Source organism: Penicillium hordei (genome assembly GCF_028827395.1).
Source record: "Penicillium hordei strain IBT 12815 chromosome Unknown utg000001l_segment0_segment0, whole genome shotgun sequence".
NCBI lineage: Eukaryota > Fungi > Ascomycota > Eurotiomycetes > Eurotiales > Aspergillaceae > Penicillium > Penicillium hordei.
Window position 1 is genome coordinate 3,899,750 of NW_026623142.1, and position 18,428 is coordinate 3,918,177.

At 48.7% G+C, this 18,428-nt stretch overlaps 7 protein-coding genes across 7 annotated transcripts; 2 read left to right on the plus strand and 5 right to left on the minus strand.

The window, feature by feature from the left end:
- Nucleotides 1–642: 642 nt before the first annotated feature.
- N7537_001472 (Dor1-like family protein) lies at nucleotides 643–2,025 on the minus strand (the record flags this gene model as incomplete). The annotated part of the gene is made up of 1 exon (XM_056892530.1): nucleotides 643–2,025. One exon carries the CDS (start codon nucleotides 2,023–2,025, stop codon nucleotides 643–645), a length of 1,383 nt encoding a protein of 460 aa, XP_056757525.1.
- Nucleotides 2,026–2,307: 282 nt separating this feature from the next.
- N7537_001473 (acid phosphatase DET1) lies at nucleotides 2,308–4,119 on the plus strand (the record flags this gene model as incomplete). Its single annotated transcript, XM_056892531.1, has 2 exons — nucleotides 2,308–2,322; nucleotides 2,389–4,119. 2 exons carry the CDS (start codon nucleotides 2,308–2,310, stop codon nucleotides 4,117–4,119), a joined length of 1,746 nt encoding a protein of 581 aa, XP_056757526.1.
- A 787-nt stretch (nucleotides 4,120–4,906) lies between these two features.
- On the minus strand, nucleotides 4,907–5,443 carry N7537_001474 (uncharacterized protein; the record flags this gene model as incomplete). Its single annotated transcript, XM_056892532.1, has 2 exons — nucleotides 4,907–4,990; nucleotides 5,222–5,443. 2 exons carry the CDS (start codon nucleotides 5,441–5,443, stop codon nucleotides 4,907–4,909), a joined length of 306 nt encoding a protein of 101 aa, XP_056757527.1.
- Nucleotides 5,444–5,835: 392 nt separating this feature from the next.
- Nucleotides 5,836–7,266, minus strand: N7537_001475 (uncharacterized protein; the record flags this gene model as incomplete). Its single annotated transcript, XM_056892533.1, has 1 exon — nucleotides 5,836–7,266. The coding sequence occupies one exon, from the start codon at nucleotides 7,264–7,266 to the stop codon at nucleotides 5,836–5,838; it is 1,431 nt and encodes a 476-aa protein (XP_056757528.1).
- Nucleotides 7,267–10,394: 3,128 nt separating this feature from the next.
- On the minus strand, nucleotides 10,395–12,295 carry N7537_001476 (uncharacterized protein; the record flags this gene model as incomplete). Its single annotated transcript, XM_056892534.1, has 2 exons — nucleotides 10,395–12,003; nucleotides 12,078–12,295. 2 exons carry the CDS (start codon nucleotides 12,293–12,295, stop codon nucleotides 10,395–10,397), a joined length of 1,827 nt encoding a protein of 608 aa, XP_056757529.1.
- Nucleotides 12,296–13,229: 934 nt separating this feature from the next.
- N7537_001477 (PQ-loop repeat-containing protein) lies at nucleotides 13,230–14,549 on the minus strand (the record flags this gene model as incomplete). Its single annotated transcript, XM_056892535.1, has 1 exon — nucleotides 13,230–14,549. One exon carries the CDS (start codon nucleotides 14,547–14,549, stop codon nucleotides 13,230–13,232), a length of 1,320 nt encoding a protein of 439 aa, XP_056757530.1.
- A 1,653-nt stretch (nucleotides 14,550–16,202) lies between these two features.
- N7537_001478 (uncharacterized protein) lies at nucleotides 16,203–17,134 on the plus strand (the record flags this gene model as incomplete). The annotated part of the gene is made up of 2 exons (XM_056892536.1): nucleotides 16,203–16,253; nucleotides 16,322–17,134. 2 exons carry the CDS (start codon nucleotides 16,203–16,205, stop codon nucleotides 17,132–17,134), a joined length of 864 nt encoding a protein of 287 aa, XP_056757531.1.
- Between the last annotated feature and the right edge of the window lie 1,294 nt (nucleotides 17,135–18,428).

Here is an 18,428-nt window from a genome sequence, read left to right on the forward strand (position 1 = left end):
CGATGATACCTTGTACGGAGCAGACAATTTGATGACCTCAGCCTCTTCGCTAGCCACTGTCCCTCTTTTGTTCCAATAGTCCGTGCGAGGATATCTTGCCCGAACCCACACGATGTGACTCAGAACGGCATGCAAAGCATGACTAGAAATACTCTCGCCCTCTCGCCCTCACGATCTCACAACAAACTAATTACGCTACGGATGAATATACATGCCATATACAACTGTGGGCTCATCTATCCGGAGGTGGCAACTAGACTGAGCGATAGCCCTAGCAACAGCAGTGGGGATGATCAGAGCAAGAAAAATCGGGGCAAGGTTCCAAGGCAGCCGATTAAGACTACCCCTGCTACCACAACGTCCTGTAGGAATTCACTGGAATCCAGATAGCAAAGCACAGAAACACACATCGCTGTGTGTAGACAAGTCGGCGAGGAAGTACTGCTAGCATAGATAGAACATTCGAGGCAAAAGAGGCATACAATATCTGGGTGCATTTGTATGTGGGTAGTATCAATTAGACAGTCTGGCGAGAAGGTTCAGAAAATGGGAGCGTTTCATAATGTTCTATTATACATAGACCCCGCCAGGTGCCACCGCCATGTCAAAACGGCATTGTACTTCCGCTTGGGTATATTAATGTTAATTTGCCGGCACCCGGCTGGTCAATTGCTCCAGACGCCCTGCCAAGGCTCGATGTTTGCGCATGACCTCCTCCCATTCGTAGGCCATGTCTTCGGTATCTTCCTCCTCGCCCAGCTCGGTCAAAATCATGCCAAAGTCCCCGCCAAGGCGACCAAGACTTGCGGCACAGTACAAAAGCTGGGTGAGAAGACTTTCCCTCGAACTCCGATCTCGGACGTTGGGAAGATAGGAGCGCATTGTATCCGTGAGCAATTGCACGAGATGCAGAGGGAAAGTAGCCAAAGCCGGGGGGAGACGTTGCAGGGGGTCATCTGAGTGTGCTGGCTTTGACTTGGCCTTGGAGTGGGCGTCTGCACCTCGTAATCCTGAGATGGCAAACTCCGTGTCGGATTGCTCAGAGTTGAAAATATTCTTGTATAACGAGACAATTGCAAAGCTCTGCTCACGGAATATCTCAATGTATCTTTTTAGGTAGCGGTCAGTCTGCTGACCGCCAGACCACGAGGTCGTATCTGATTTGTCTTTGCCACTGAGTCTCCGTTGGGTTTCTTGGTCCGCGAGTTCGCGGAGAGGATCCAGAGCTTCAAGTGTTGATACCAAATGCGCTAGTCTGCAGACCAGGAAGATGGCCCCAAGAGCGCCTTCTCCTGTCCCGACTGCCCCATCACTCTGAATCATATCTAGATCCGGGGCTACTCGCCGCAGCCAACCCACAGTTCGGATACCAGCTGCTAGCCGCAGGTTCTGGGTTCGAAGCCCCGTGATCAGATTACTTGTCATGTCCTTCATAGCATCCTCCGCCTGAGATGCAACATCTTGAATCAATGGTGATTCGGGGTATAACGTTTGTAGTCGCTTGATATGTGCATGTAGGTCGAGTGCAGAGGAATAGGTTGTAGAGGAGACACCGGTACCGGAGTTGACTGAGGCCGCGGAGACGGCTTTGGACAGCAGACCTGGTAGTTCCAAGATATCTGACAATCGATCGACATTACGAGAGAGCTGCATCGCTTTCTTCCGTCGCTCTAGTGCGGCATTGTCTGTGATTTTACTGTATTTGGTGGAGAACCCAACGGCCTCCTCGTCGAGTTTAGGGATAGCATCGCGTAGCTGTTGCGCCTCGCGGGTCAACTGGGGGACAGAGGTACATAGTGTGGACAAATTATCGGCAGAGTTGACAAATGCTCGATGCGAACGGTTCGATAGGGCTTGAAGGGACAGAAGTGTTGAGTGGGAGGATTGGGCGAGCGATGGGGGTTCTGTGGTCTGGAGAGCTTCGAGTGACAAGGTTGAGAGGCGAGTGAGATACTTGTCAGTAGTTATATCATGCGATTGAGTTGGGTGTAGATGTGGAGCAAGTAGCTCCAACAAGTCGGCCATGGCGGGTTGATGCTATTCGGAAGTTGCGTAACAGAGGCACGCTGAATGGATCACCCCGTTGGCCCGTGCGGGTCAGTTGTATCTCCGACTGGAATCAACTTTTTCTTTGCTTTTCTGAACTTCTCTCTTCCAAACTGTTGTCCGCTTTAGATAGACGGATATTTCCGTTCTTTTATTCTTTTCTTTTCCCCCGGTCGTTGTCCTTCTTACTGCAAATAGGATACTTCTACTAGCCCCTCCCCCGCATTCGCAACCCATTATATTCCCCATGACCCTTCCACCATGGGGAAGCCACGGGTAAGTCACCATTTCTGAGTGACTGAGATGTATCTTAGCTTAAGCTGACCCTTTCCCTACTTATAGATGATCATCTTAGTTCGCCATGCACAGTCAGAAGGCAACAAAAACCGCGATATCCATCAAACTATTCCAGACCACCGTGTGAAGCTCACTGCTGAAGGATATCGACAAGCCCAAGATGCAGGGCATCGACTACGTGACCTCCTTCAACCCGACGATAAACTTCACTTTTTCACTTCCCCTTATCGGCGGACAAGAGAGACTACCGAGGGAATTATTCAATCCCTAACCTCCGATACACCCTCTCCTTCGCCTTTCTCAAGACACACAATCAAAGTTTATGAAGAACCCCGGCTGCGGGAACAAGATTTCGGTAATTTCCAGCCATGTTCCACAGAGATGGAGCGCATGTGGATGGAGCGGGCAGACTACGGTCATTTCTTCTACCGGATTCCCAATGGTGAATCCGCAGCAGATGCTTATGATCGAGTGAGTGGATTTAACGAGTCCCTCTGGCGCCAGTTTGGCGAGGATGACTTTGCAAATGTGTGCGTTCTGGTTACGCATGGCCTCATGGCACGAGTGTTTCTTATGAAGTGGTATCACTGGAGTGTGGAATACTTTGAGGACCTTCGTAACATCAATCATTGCGAGTTCCTGGTCTTGACCCACAACCCAGAAAACGGCAAATACACACTTCAGAACAAGCTTCGGACCTGGTCAGATCTGCGAAAAGACCGAGAGCGTGAAAATGCATCCAAAGAGCAGGTCCCTGCGCCCGCCCCGTCTGCTGGTCATAGCCTCGCAGACCATATCCCAATCCGACGCAAGTGGGGCGGCTGCCCGGACGGCTGTATGCATGGCATGACTGCAGAAGGAAAACAATCGTTGCGAGCGAATCTATTGAATTCCATGCGTCACGAGCATGGCTACGCTCAACCAAAGCATGCCGATGACCATGTAGGCAGTTTTGGCTCCAAACTTCACAAATCTATATCCATCGACGATGTGGTATCGTCCTCGGAAGACAGTTCGGCCTTGAATGATACCAGCCACAAACCCAGCGCTCGGCACGTCTCCAACCCGCAGCGCAAACTTCGCGACAATGACAACGGAGACACCACAAAGCAATATGATTCTAGCTTAGAAGCCCGGCCAACCGTGAATCCATTACATCCAAAACGAGCGAACTTCCATGGGCTGAACCGAAATAGTGAAGACCATCTCCCCCACCTACCAACAGCTACATCTTCATCATCAGCACACCTAAAGTACGCCCTCCTCCACCTTGGCGGCCGTGACGGCGGAGGCTCGATGAGCGGCGCAAACAGCCTCGCCCCATCCGACGACGAAGGCGACGACCACTCTCACCACCGTCACACTGCACCACGATCTCCTGGCCTCGCCACTGGCAATTTGTCCCATGCGAACCATCACCACTTCGAATTTCCGTCCAGCGAGCAAACTCAACAGCCAGCTATCTCCCAGGAGCTTGAAGATGACGGCGACGATGAGATGAGTGGCAATCGCACTGAGAAATTAAAGAAAACTCGCCTGCACCATCCCCATAACCACCACCACTACCATCACCACCATGTTTCTTCTACCGACCAATCCGAGCACCGCATGGCCAACATCCTAGGCGATGGAGACGAGTCATCTAACCACTCAGAAACACAGACGGGAGGACAAGAAAGTTCGTCAACAGATTCCCCATCTCATCTCCACATCGAGGAATTACCCTTAGAAGAGCAACAAAAGCAAGATCAGAGCATCCAGGGGAGCGTCTACTAATACTGTTCCGGTTGCTTTCGTTGATGCCTTGAATACTTTACGCGTCTGCATAATTCTCATTCTCCTTTGCTAGTTGTCGTTTCTCTCTTATCCGCATCTACTCTTACGACCCGCGACGACTGTTTGCATGAATTTTGATTACCCCCTAGTTCAACTGCATTTTTATCTATGTCTTATGTCAGCCCGATGGCCCTTTTCCGGTGTTAAGCTAGAATCCAATTCTATCACAAAAATTATTACGAGATCCGAGTTATGGTTCATTAAATATCCAAAAGGGAACTGCCATATAACCCAAGACGTCACCGAAACTAGCAGTAGACAGAGAGTAGGGGCTTACTGCTTTAATAGGATATACTACTCAAACAGAAGATACGAGGGAGATACGAGGGAGATATTGATACAACCCCTAGGACAAAACACCAAAAGTTTGTAGCCCCGACAAAGACAATAGTTTGCCGCTAATTCAGTGGTATATCTTCAACAAAACTGGGGGTCAATAGCCATAACCACAGCCACGGACGCCAGTTTCCAGGTCAACGCATGACCAATGGAGATGAGAAATGTGACGGCCCTGGCTCGCCTGCAGGACCAAATAGCAAAGGGCAGATGTATGGAAGCAAGCCAAGAGCATGCCAAATTCAGGTGGATTACAAAAAAGGTCAGTCCAGTTGCAGGGATTGACTGGACTCTGAGATCAAACAGAAGATGCATCGAGGGTACCGATATCCCCCGGATACACGCGAAGATGCCACGGGGAGAAGAGACCCCAAGACCAATCGTTTGCCATTTATGTCACAAGTGACGAGAGGCGAGAGCGATGAAATACATCATGTGGCTTAGAAGGGTTGGAAAGGATCCTTGAAATGTTGATCTCATTGATTGGAGAAAAAAGGTTCATCAGAGAAAGACAAAAACAAATCGAAGGAATCGAAAGAAAGAAAAAAAAAAAGTTAATGGTCAATTGAAGATTTGATATGAGAATTTAAAAAAAAAAAAAAAAAAGATTAACGTCGGGCACTGCATATAGCGTGGCGAATGGGAATAATGTACCGAGATGAAATGGAAGTGAAAAGAAGAAAGGAAGCACTCTATGGGTAATCACCGCGAGACTCAAATGCCAAGCATAAAACAAAAGGACCAAGGATATAAACCGAAGTCGTGGGTAATAAACAAAGAAGTCAGATTTTGGGGATTCGTGATAGTCGTGACTGCGGCGCCGGCAACCTTCGCAGTGAAATATCAAGACCCAACAAAGAGACTTAATATAAAACTCGATGAAATCGAAGTCAATATCAATATAACAGGTGTAGTCGAGATTTTGCATCGGGGCTTGCCGGGAGCATGCCAATGTTCGCTGTGGGAGCGTTTTTTCCTCCTTTTTTTTTCCATTTTGTGAGATTTTTTTCGCTTTGCCAAACGAGAACCAGCGGACGCAGAACAGAAGTACTTTTTGGAGACGCGGTAGGCCAATTGCTCAGAAGCAGGCGAAAGTCAAAGGAGGCAAAAAGGTCGAAAGGCGCAAGGATGAAAACAATTCAAGTGGAAGAAGAAACGGTATTGAAATAAATCCCATGCGAATCGCCAAAACGAACGTTTAGAGAAGTCTAGAGTTGCAGTAAGAAGAAATCCAAAGAGGCATCAAGACTCGTGGTCTTGAACCGTTGACACCGTCTGTTCCATCCGGGGACATGGGCAGAACATGCCAAATCGCATCAACTAGGTTGCGATCATCGGCTGCTGCATGGAGGGGAATGCATTGTTGCACATGTAGTGCTCGAGATGCTTGGCACAGTAAGTGCAGCCGCACGACGAACCATGACCCGTCCAAAGACTCTGCGCGAATGGCAAGCCGTACGCCGGAGTGTGGTGGTAGGATGGGGGCTGGGATCGAGGTGCAGGGTGAGCCATGTACTGTGAGGGTGCGTTCCAGCCTCGCGAGTAGGGCGGAGGCGGAGGCGGGTTGGCGTAACCCCAAGGGCCAACTGAGTAGTAGTCAGGGGTAGTGGGGCCGCTAGAAAGGGTAGAGGGAGGCGAGTATTCGGACGCGGTCGGGTTGAGCCAGGAGTTCTCAATTTGCGAGCTGCGCTGGTACTGCGGCGGGATGGGGCCTTCGGGGGACATAAGGGGCTTGGTGACAGCCTGGCCGCGGATCACGTTAGTCTCGAGAGGCGCCAGAGTCTGGCGAGACTCCTGAGCCCGAGCCGTTGCCTTGGCCCGCCAAGTATCCCAGTGCGCGCGCCACGAAGCGAAACCATCCTGCTTGTCGTAGATGCGGTCGTGAATCTTCCAGTCGAATGCGAAAAGCCAGTCTAATTCCATGTGGTTCAACTCAGCAACGGGGATGTTGCTAACCTCAGCCCAGGATTTATTCTGGAAGGTATTGTCATCGAGGAACTTGCTGCCCAACAGAAGAGCCACAGTCAACATGCGATAGACCTGGCTACTGTCTGTCTTGGTGAAGGCGCGTTTGGATGACAACAGGCGCACACGGCTGGCCAGATAGAAGAGACCGAGCAGAATGGTAGAACTTGGGAGGCGTGTCGAGGACAAAATCTGAAAGACGTATTTCCGAAACTGGGGGGGAACCGAAGATCCTGGGTAGATGCTTCGCACGAGGTCAATATCTGCAATGGTGATGTTGGTCTCGAACAAATCATACATTCCCTGAGCCATCTCTGCCACAAAGTCGGACATGCGATCCATCTCATAATCCAGGTGAGCTGCAACACCTCCAGTTGCTTTCTCCTCCTTACGGGGTTGTTCGGGCTGCTGTTGCATCGGGGCGGCTTCCTGTCGACGGTATTGAGGCGGCATCGTAGCATCCATGGGCGGAAGTTGGACGTTGCTGCGGATTGAGGGCAATCCCGTGCCAACCATGGGGTTGAACATGGGCTGCTGGTTCATCATGTGATGATCGCGAGCAGTGTTCATCAGATGGGCGGACTGGGGGTGGAGATTCATCGAAGTGGGTTTGGCGTAGCATATAGACTGCGAGTACTGTTCGATGAACTCATTGCCGCTTTGGTGGTAGCGAGGAGGGAATCCTGCGTGACCAACTGGGTAGAATGATGGGTCTTCCATACGACCACCGTTGACATGGGGAGGCGTAGGCAGGCCATGGTGGCCTGGGACGAAGAAGGACGGCATCTTGAGAAGGGGAGGCGCAGTCACCAGTTCAGGACGGGGAGCTAGACGTATTCTATTGCCAGGAAAGGCGAGGAATCAGCACACGAGGCCTCCGGGATAGGCAAAAGCCAGATGGACCGAGAGACAAGAGGTTAAAGAAACGAGGAGACGAACCGTCTACTCCACCAGATCCTGATCCTGGGAGGGAAGAGGAGAAGAGCGGTGCTCGGCGAGCGGATCGCTCTTTCGTATTCCTATGAGGCAGTCTCTAGTTGAATGACATTGAGGTGCGTTCAATGATCCAAAGGACAAATGAGGGTAAAGGAGAATTGGAAGGAGCGTGAACGGGTGAACAAGACAGAATTCTCTCTTAGAGTGTCGAAATTGACGTAGCCTGGGAGGAAAGGTGATAGATCACTACCCAGTCAACTCAAAAGTGCTTTGAGAGGCGAATAACCAGGTCGAAGCGAAGCGGAAGAGCCCACGTAGTGAACTGAACGCGCTGGGAGAACGAAGAGCACCGGTGGAAGAAAAAAAAATTCCCCACACGTAGACGCAAACCTCACAGAATGAGGTGATCAACGACACTTAGTGAAAAGCTCGTTGACACGGGAGAAGGTTGATACAAAAAAGAGGTTGGGAAGAAGGATGAAGAGAAGAAAAGTGTATAGGGGCGTTGTGTGGGAAAAGGCCGTTGGGTTGCCCCGGTAATTTTACATGTATTTGGTATACAGGGAAGGAGTCACTCGGCCCACATATGGAAATTCTAAATTTAAAGAAAAGTGTTTCGCACAGTATGTCTCTAGTACTATGTATCAAATAAATTAGCAGGCTTCTACCTACAATGTATGTTGTAGAAATAATGATTGGATGTGAATTTGGTATTATATTCAATTTTTATTGGACTTCCTCGATCCTCCCTTTTTTTTCTTTCTTTTTCTTTCTCTTTTTTTTTTGTTCACTATAAAATTCTATCCGGTATTTTCCTGAGACTTTGGAACGTGCACAGTGCAGATAATTGTACTATATGTAGTGTGATTGTACTGTAATTTCACTGTCAGGTTGTCCATAATAGTAAAGAAAAAGGGCCCTAGACCCTTGAGGTAAACCGGTGATGCAACCCCCGTGTCACCGGTTCTCACTGGTTCGCACTGGTATTGTATTGAGCTTTGGCAAAAAAAAAAAAAAAAAACTAAAAAACTAAAAAAAGGTCTCACCACTACTTTTCGGGCCCTTAGTAAGCTCAGTTATATTTCAATTCTAAGGTTCTGTTTTAGAAAGATTGAATAGTGAATAGTAGAATAGTAAATAAGTGTCCATTAAATGGCTACCATTATTATATCTATATAAAAAAGTAGTACATTGTAAACATCGGATGTCGCATTCCCTCCGTTGCTCCGTCTACAAAAAACCCCCTACGTAGTGCTACGGAAATGTTCATCCGGACTCTTCCATACCCACTCCTTATGAACAAACGTACTCCAAATATGTACAACTACAGAGTATGGAGTATATACAAAATAGGCACTAGAACCAACAAACTAACATCCTTACAACTGTCGTCGGATCATTTACTCTTATCCCTCGACATGCAATCACACGCGCCCATTACCCCGTACAACCAAGCAAGGGCAACCGAAACCATGCATCTGACAAGCACTCCATCTAGCATCCTCCCTACCTCTTTTCTCTAGTCTCTCTGACATGTCAGACACACTTTAACTGGCCACCTAGGGAGGCACCGGGGCTCTGACTCACCGTAGACAACTCCACCCTCAAGAACCTGAGTGTTGATCTCTGCAGCCTGCATCCTAATACGGAGTAGCGCCATGATGGATGCATGGCCAGGTGTACATAAAGTGCTCCATCCATGTACTTGCTCTTGGAGGCAAAGACAAGTGTCTTGACGGGTATCTATCTGAGCTGACAGCCCTTCAATATTTATGTGCCTATCTGCTTAAAAGGCGCATACATCTACCAAAAAAAAAAGTCCTGCACATATTAAACTTATTTCTCTGAGAGGGGCCTAGAAATACATTATTAATCTTTAAATACTTAAAATACTTAAATACAACAGGCACCAAAGACCGTGCGTACTAATACATTCTAGAAAAACTAAGTCCCTCGGACCTCGTGCCTTGCCATGCTCCATTTTCGATGCAGTTCCTCCGATTCTTTCAAGGTACCACGACCTAGATGTACATATAGTACCTGCCTACATACCTTGCACTACTGATGCGATAGTTACAGCCAATATAGATAATAAATACACCACTAAACCTATAGAATATAAAAAAGAAAGGGAAAACCGGATTACAGGACCAACGATGCCCGACCGGCTACATTCGGCAGCTTTTTCCCTGAAACAAAACATCTCCATATTTCCTAGCTGCACTATATGATTCAAATACAACACAGGGAAATCCCCAAACTGTAATTTCCCCCTCAAACCCCGTACACTAAGGGAAAAGTCGGAAAATCCGGCGGCAAAAACACCCCTCCTTGTTTTCTGAGGGCGGGGGAGGCGAACAAGAGGACACAAGTACATATGTTGTACAAGATTAATGGATTAATGACCTCGGGAACCCTATATCATTTGTCATAATCGTGGTTTATCGGCCCTTGTTTCTCACCATTTCTGTTTCGGGTTATTTATACATATGCCGATATTTTATATAGCTGAAGTATAGGTGGCCGGTCTGCCAATGTGATTGGTATTTTACTATGCTACCCCCAGCTGAGCGTTTGTGCTTTTACGTCAGGTGTCCAGGTCATGTATGGATAAAAATAAAAATAAAAATAAAAATAAAATAAGATTCACAAGTTGAAGGGTTCGATACACTGCCTCTAAATGGGCTGAGAGCCCGCCAATGAACAGAATATCGAGGGGCAACCAATTAGACAGGTATACAAGCCTTTAGTATAAGCAGAGGAATGTCGTTAATCTTCAAATGTTCCAAACATGTCGCAAAACAAAACAATAAGCCTGCTATTGAACGGTATTTTGAAGGCTCAATCAAGCTTATACGTGTAGGCAAACATAAAAGTTTTACTGGGCATATTATATGATTTAGGCTATGTCCTCGACAAAATACCAAAATCCATTATAATCCATATCAAAAATATACAGGGAAAGAGATATGTAGTACTCAGAGGTAAAGCGCGAGAGCGGCACCAGCACCAAGAGCAGACAGGACGCCGGAGACAGTGAGGGAAGAAGCACCGTTGAACACAGGTGATACACTTGCTGAGTTGCTGCTTTCGGTGATAGAGCCTGAACTTGTGTTTGCACCTGCGCCTGCACCTGCGGCAGTAGGAGAGGAGGCTGTGATGGGGGAAACTTTGGCCGTGGCTGAGTGGATGCCGATGAGGCTTGAAGGTATAGTTGAGCTGATGCGTGTGTATGTGATACTGGGCAGGCTGGAGAGATGGCTGGAATTGTTACCAGCGGAGACGCTAGAACTAGAGCTAGAGCTGATCGAGCCTTCACCTTCACCCTCGCCCGCCGACACCCCGGAACCAGGTACGTTCTTACCAATGTAAGAAACACCAGTCTCACTAACAACACCTCGGTCGGTAGTAGTGGTGCCTGTGATGGTGGTAGCAGAGTACGCAGTCGAGATGTTTGTCACAGTGCCAACAACAACGGTCGTCGTCTGCACGGGAACAGACGATGTGTGCACTGCACCGGGTACTGTGGTGGTAACGGCGGTGTTGACGGGGACCAAAGTGGTACCAGCAACGACGGTCTCTATCGTGACGTGTGTCGTCTGGTCGTGGGCTGGGCAGTCGGTCACTGTTGCCGGGCACTGGGTTAGGGTTACGGTTCTGGTTGAGAGGATTGTTGAAATTGTATAGTCGTTGCCGTTTCCAGAGTTATGGCCGTTGTCACTTCCAGATGGGCCGGTAGGGCTGGATCCCTCGGCAGTGGTAGTTGCGTCTTCAACAGGGCAGACGGTGGTTGAGACGATGAGAGTTTCGGTTGTAATGCGAGTTGTCTTGTCGGTAGCTGGGCAGTTGGTGATAGTCGAGGGACAGGCTATGATAGTCGCAGTGCGGGTGGTGAAGATAGTAGAGGTAGTCATATCCGGCGTAGGGGTTCCAGCTAGGGAGGAGCTAGTGGGCTCCACGGAAGCAGGAGTTGTTAGTGCGGCGGACTCGGAAGATGCTGATACCTCGGGGGTTGAGGCTGAGGACTCGGTGGCGCTACTGGAGGCGGGGTTTGCGGGCCCGGTGATAGTAGTGGTCAAGGTGATACGGCCTACGGTGCTACTTGGCGATGCCGAGGAGACGTGCGATGAAGATCCCGATCCCTCGGAACTGGAATGGTCAGATGGGAAGACAGAAGAAGCGAGCGGAGCGCTGGTAGCCACAGGTGAGCCCGATGGCGTCTTGGTAGGGACCGGCACGCTGGTTGAGGTGGATGAACCACAGCTCTCCTCGAACGAGACGTTGTTCACATCCACTGTTGCACCCGATATCGCCGCATCAGGGCAATCAATTAGGATGAACATGTCAACTTCGGAACTAACAGCCGTCCATTGCCTGGAGATGGTCTTCCAGGAACCGGCTGTGAGAGTGCTAGTGCCAACATCTGCACCATTGAGCAGGAGATTCACAGCACAAGTTGCACTATCAACACCTGAGCCAGCTGTCTGGCGGAGATCGAAAGAGACAGTATAACTCTCTTCTGTAACGGTGCCGGTAACTGTCTGGGCCAACAGGGTCTGCGATTGGAGAGCTTCGGCACTCAGATGCCTATCACAAAATTCGAGTCAGTTCGTACTCTGCAAAAGACTTTGGTCTGTATACATAGTTAGGTAGACACGAACAGGTATCCATCGACAGCAACACCACCCTTTGGTGGCAGGACAGTCCACACACTGTCCCCGAGATCAATGCTCTCAAAAGGCACATCCTCAATCAAGTTCTCAGAACCACAACCCGAGAGCGGAGCCGAAGAGGGAGTCGTCTGAGCAGGCGCGGTGATAGTGAGTGCAACGGCCGGAAGAACGCGGGCAAGCCACATGAAGTGGCTTCGGACCATCATTTTTATATAGAATCTAGCGAATTTAAACGAATGGACGGGTGAGTAAACACCACGAAAGGTCACAAGAAAACGTAAATTTAGAGGAGCAAATGATATAACGAAAAACGAGGATATCGTTGGCTTTTATCCCGGAGTCTCTCTACATGGCAATCTACCCCAAGACTCCCAAGGCTCCTAGAATTGGAAAGTAAGATGTGCTGTGGTTAAAACCTTTGTTGCCATGACATGTGGCGTTAGCGCTCCACTCCGGGGTTAATAAGCTGGCAATTTGAAGCGAGAATTGTCTCGTTTAAGACAAAGCAATTGGTTCCTGCATGAATTTCCTTGGACTAATTTAGGGATCAGGTACATATCAAATGAGCGCTTAGAATGGGGAGATTGGAGGTTGTTGTTCTTCCACTTAGGGCTTAGCATGTCTCTATTGCTAATGGGGTGAGCAGGGACTCCGGCTGTCTAGCCACGTTTAAATGCCCTTTCCAGTCAGCACTATACTTCGTGTTTCCTAAACTGGCATGGGTCTTTCAATAACTTGGTCTATTCTTGTAAATGTGCGCTATGGCCCATCGGTAACCGAGAAGTTCAAGACATGTCGAGAATTTTACATATAATGCGTTGACAGGAAAAAAAGAAAGGACATCTCAGAATCAAAGGCTGTCAACCGAACCTTGATGACAGCCTGTTTGTCTCTATATATGCCATCCAGTCCCAAAACGCCCAGAAAACATAACAGGTCGGATAGAGGGCGAATGAACGCAAACGCTGGATGTACCTAATGACATACAATGCACCCGAATGACAGAAGACAAAAGAAATGCTAAAAGACGAAAATAAAGCTCCGAAGTTCATCACATCATATATATCATACGTACCCTACGCAAGGGACGTGGGCTAGAAACAAAAGCAGAACAAGAGAGACGCATATAAACAGCCACGATCAAACAGTGCCGTATTGGCAGCGTTCTGTGCCTAACAGAGCTTGTCCCTCTTGCGGGACCGCAGATTCCCGTGAGTTCCTCCGAGGTGAAGAAGAGGGGATCCAGCCGCGCATCCAGCCGTGGACACCTCTCCAGCGACCGCGACCGCGCTTTGAGTCATCCCCATCACTGCTGATGAAACTCTCGTCGTCCTCATGCTCTTGGCCATCGCCATACATAAGAAACTGAACGCCCATGAACCCGTCCAGTCCCAATACACCAAAGGCACCCAGGAAGAACGGGGTAGCGCGTCCGATCCATTCCAATCGGTCATTGCCATGGCTATCAGCCCAGCCGCCGCCACCGTATGGGGAGAAATCGGACCAAGCATTCGGGTTTGTGAGCAACGAGCTGGAGTAGAACAGGTTCCCACAGAATGCGGCCATGAAGAGTAGTGGGGAGAGACCTTCGGTGCTCTTGCGCTGGTAGTTTTTGTATAACTGTGGAGGGCGCGAGCCGAGATACAGGATTGTTGACATCCAGGAGAAGACGCGGCCGATGATCTCGAAGATGGCCTCCCGCGGTGCCTCGGAAATCGGTGGATGAGGCTTATCGGTGGGAGCAGCGTTGACTAGTACGGCACAGAGGAGTGATGCCATGAGCACCGTCCGGGGTAGTGCGAATGGCGGGCTCTGTGCACTGCTGCCCATCCTCACGGATCGACGCGAAGAGTTCAGTTTCTCGTTTGAGTATGAGGCTGCTTGTCCACGAGTCGAGTTAAGGATTGACCCGGCGTGGAAACCCACATCCTTAGCCTCGGAGTGCTTATTATCCATGTTAACGGGAGCTGGGGTCTGATGGTCTGAGTCGCCTGGAGGAGGCACGCCTTGAATGATGTCTCGAGGAGCCGAGTCATGCGAGTGTGACGGGCTGTTGTACGAATCATTTTGGCGAGCTTTGTAATGGGTGTACCAGAAGAACTGGAATACCAGAGTGATATCAACGAGAACGTAATAACTGGCAATCACGACCTGCCACCCTGCCTGCCGGGTGTATAGCGCCCCAACGAGGTTGCTCGCATCACCAAGACACCAGATTACCAAGAAAAATATCGATAACCCTGAGGTCGATTGCACTTGGAAGTTCTTATAAATCTGGGGTAGTTGTGCGAAGAGCCATGAGGCTATACTGAGGGTCCCAAGAACGGACGAGATCGCAGCGAGAGGAGTGGGGATGCAGATATGGAGATGCGAGGAGACGGCGGTCAGGAAGGGGGAGCTCGGTTCACAGTGATCAGGAAGGGTCCCAAAAATGAGGTTCTGTAATGACGGAGGAGACATGGTCTATCGATTGGAAGTATCTTTAATAGATATAATAACTTGGTACAACAAGCCTTGAGTAGTGCTTGTAGGACCGTGGGCATCAAAGTATGGGGTAAGGACGATAAGCGATTCCGAGGCGAACGAGATAAGAGAGGATGTATACTCTAAGTCTAATAGAGTTGATAGAGCGAGTAAACTTGGAAAGAGAAAGCAATAAATAAGTGAACAAACGCAGGAACTGGAGAGAACAGCCCTGGTGGTCATTCTGAAGTGTCACGAGAGCTGAATCGCCTTATCGAGTTCATCGGGGCAGGTCGGATGACTCATGCGATAAGCATAAATGGGCGTATCAGGGCTTTCCGGGGTTGGAAATGCAGCACCCTGCATTTAGGTAACACACGCATTATGTTGTACGATGTAGGTTATGATGGCTATCATGGTGATTAATTAGTCAATATTTTATATCCATGTATGTTGTATGTATTACCCAGACTCGTCCGAGATTTTACATTACCCCATAAATGGATAACTTGGAAGTCGAAATGACACATCAGAAGCCCATATCAATAGGTAAAAATGAGCACCAGAAGAAGAAGCACCTACAAGTTCAATGAAAATCCATACGACATATAATACAACACTGTAGAGAAGGACAAGTGTGGACATGACGTAGGAAGAACCACTGTCAGTTGATCCACTCGCCTATGAGCGAATCCTGCCGCGCTATACTACCTTAAGATATTCCAACAATGTACAAAGTAGCACTTAGAAATTGCCTTAAATTGACCAAATGAAGCCTGATAGTTCTTCTTAAAAAACTTTCAGACCTTTAATGCCACCGTAAAGTGATTGATAAGACAGAAATAGACCTTAAGCTCAAGCGCTTGTACCCCCAGTTGTCCACGAGGATTGTGGCTACTAACGCTAAGCGTCGATATATATAAAAGAGACTCTAATCTCTCCTCTTGGAGCGAAATATGTAAAGATTCGACCTTGGAATATTTTCCCTCAAGGTCTTATGTAGGCTGCTTATAAGGACAGCTACCGTCGGTACTCCGTATTCTAGGTCTATCCCCCCTCCCCCCTCCTCCCACTACGTAGAGTCAAAGCATAATGTGATACTAGTCGAGTCAGGTGCAAGCGAAAGATCAAAGGAATGCAAACAGCAGCTAGCGACTCGGAAAAGAAACTATAGTGGAGCTAGTGCATATAGAGTTTGATCATCGGGGTATTATCAGGTTAGGGCATGTTGTGATGAGGTTAGTTACAGGTTAGCCTTTACACGGCAGCGTGTCCACGCCCCATATAATAGGGGCACGCCAATGAGAGTCTTGCTGGAAAACGAATGGCCCGGTCTGGTCTTGGTCGAGAACCATTTTCTTTGCTTGCCAATGTTTTGCCGTGAAGATCGACACTTTTCCTCCTGGCCGGGAATGAGCGTGCTCTGGCTAGTATTTCAGCATGTATAAGGCCTTTTGCCCATCTCTGGGTGATCTTCCTTTTATCATACTTTCATCTGCTCAAGCTGCTACACTCTTTGTGAGTTCTCTCGCGTCCACTCTTTTTTTGCTGTTATCAGCGTCCATTCTTTTATTTATCACTTTCATCAATACCAACCACGCCACTTTCTCTTAATACTTAACGTATAATTTCTACATTTATTCCGACAATATGAAGCAATCTATTATCACTTCCCTTGTGGCCCTTGCCGCTTCTTGCTCCGTAAGTGGAACCTCCACTATTTCGGATTACAATTAGACATGAAGCTAATAATCTATGTCTATGCATAGGGTGTACAGGCCACCGAGAGCTTGATCAGCCTACCCGTCGGCCTCTGTGCTAGCATCCTTGGAGATGCCGAGTGCAAGCAGCAGAGCACCACCAACGGCCTCATTAACGTCCCCGTTAACGCCTGTGTGGCTGCTCTTGGCCAGGCCAAGTGTGACCAGGCCACTTCCTCCAGCAGCGACAGCGAGTCCTTGATCAACGTTCCGATCAACGTCTGCTTGGCTGTCCTCGGCGAGGTCCACTGCAAGCAGAGCTCTGACTCCAACGGTGGCCTGATCAACATTCCTATCAACCTGTGCCTAGCTGTTCTGGGTGAGGCTGATTGCCAGGATGGATCCATGTCGTCCTCCGCAGCTTCCACCATCCCTGCTGCTACCTCTGTGATTGGATCTTCCATTCCCACTTTGGCGGCTGCCACCACTGCTCCCTGGATCGCCCCTGCTGTCACCAGTGCCCCTTCGTCCTCTGCCGTTGGTGTTTCGCCTGTGTCCCCTGTCTCTTCTAACAGCCCTCGTCCTTCCAGTGTCGCTGCTGGACGCCCCTCCTCCGCTAGAGCTTCCTCTGCTATTACCGTGACTATTACTCGCACTCAGACTGTCTGTGCCGCTACCTCGGTCTGCGCTGGTGCTACTTCCGCTGGTGCTAAGACTTCTTCCCTGCACCGTGTCACTCCTACCACTGCCGCTGGTTCTGCCACCGGTGCCTGGGTCACTGCTACTCCCAGCTCTGTTCCCTTCAACGCTGCTGGACGTTCCACCGTCTCCGGTGTTGCAGTTGTTCTCGGCGCCATCCTTGTCGCGGCTCTGCAGATCTAAGTGACGCTTTGAGCTTACGAAGGTACCTGTGACAGCAAAACTTGTTGGTGGCTATTTGTATTTTTCCCGGTGGCTTTGAGCTACTGTTGACAATTATATTTCTCTTGGTGCTAGACATATGACTCTATCTTAAATCTTACATTTCTTTTAATAATTTATACCAGACTACTTTGAGCAACCGTGGTATTATGATATATATAACATCGCCGATCAGGGATCTTAAGAAATAATTCGCGAATCGACCTTAACAGCAATCATCCCATGATTGTAATTCTCATTGAACCATTTGTCGCCTCACTTGACTAGGCAAGAATAACACCGTCCTGGATATAACCGCGCACTGATCGCCGGAACCGCATTACTTCGCGGAGGCATGATATGCCAAAAAAGTATCTGCATATAATCAGTGAGCAGAAACATAATAAAATCAGGAGGAAGTTGCGACCGTACATAGCTACCAGAATATAGGGACCCGCGATGCTTTTGTAGACAAATTCGCCCAATCCGGGATCCAAAAAGATTACAATGCGAAGATAGACTGCGATTGAAAGAATATCAAGAGAGACATTGAACAGCGGATGAAAAATGACCTCTCTGTAGAGCAGGACAAGATGAATTGAGGCCCAGACCAATGGGAGGAAATTCTAGATAATATTAGCTGCTCAAGAATTTCAGCCAGCTCGAAAAGAGGCCATTACCACAAGCTTGGCAAACCCCCACGGTGCTCCCACGATCACCAAGTAGAGGGGTGAGGGGGTGCTGGTGGCTATACACGCCACTCGCAGCAATTTTGACATTGTCCAATATTCGCCATCGAATGTCGTAGGGAAATGGATAGGCATTTGAAAGACCAAGAATGAAGGGAATAAACGGCGGATTTGGTTGAAAGATGGATGAGTCTGGAAGAGCGAATCTGGGGATTTGGGGCAGAACTGCGTTCCCATCGCAATCAACACTGCCCCTGGCCCCCTTGGCCCCCATATTGTTTTACCATATGGACCTATTCGCCTACTGGCAACTTTCGCAGAGATAACATCTATTAATAGTTTTACTATCTAAGGAAATTGGTGGTATACCCATCGGTAACTGTATAAGAGCCTCGCCGTTCACGCTTCCACTGCCCGATCAACCCGGATTTATAGTTGGCATCCATCAATTTACTAGTCTAGCGATTCACCGAACTAATTGTGCATCTCATCACAACGCGAATTAATCACAAGTCCACAGGTCTAAACTGCGCTTACATCCTACCAAACATGATGACTCGTTAGCTGCAGAAAATGCATAGACATAT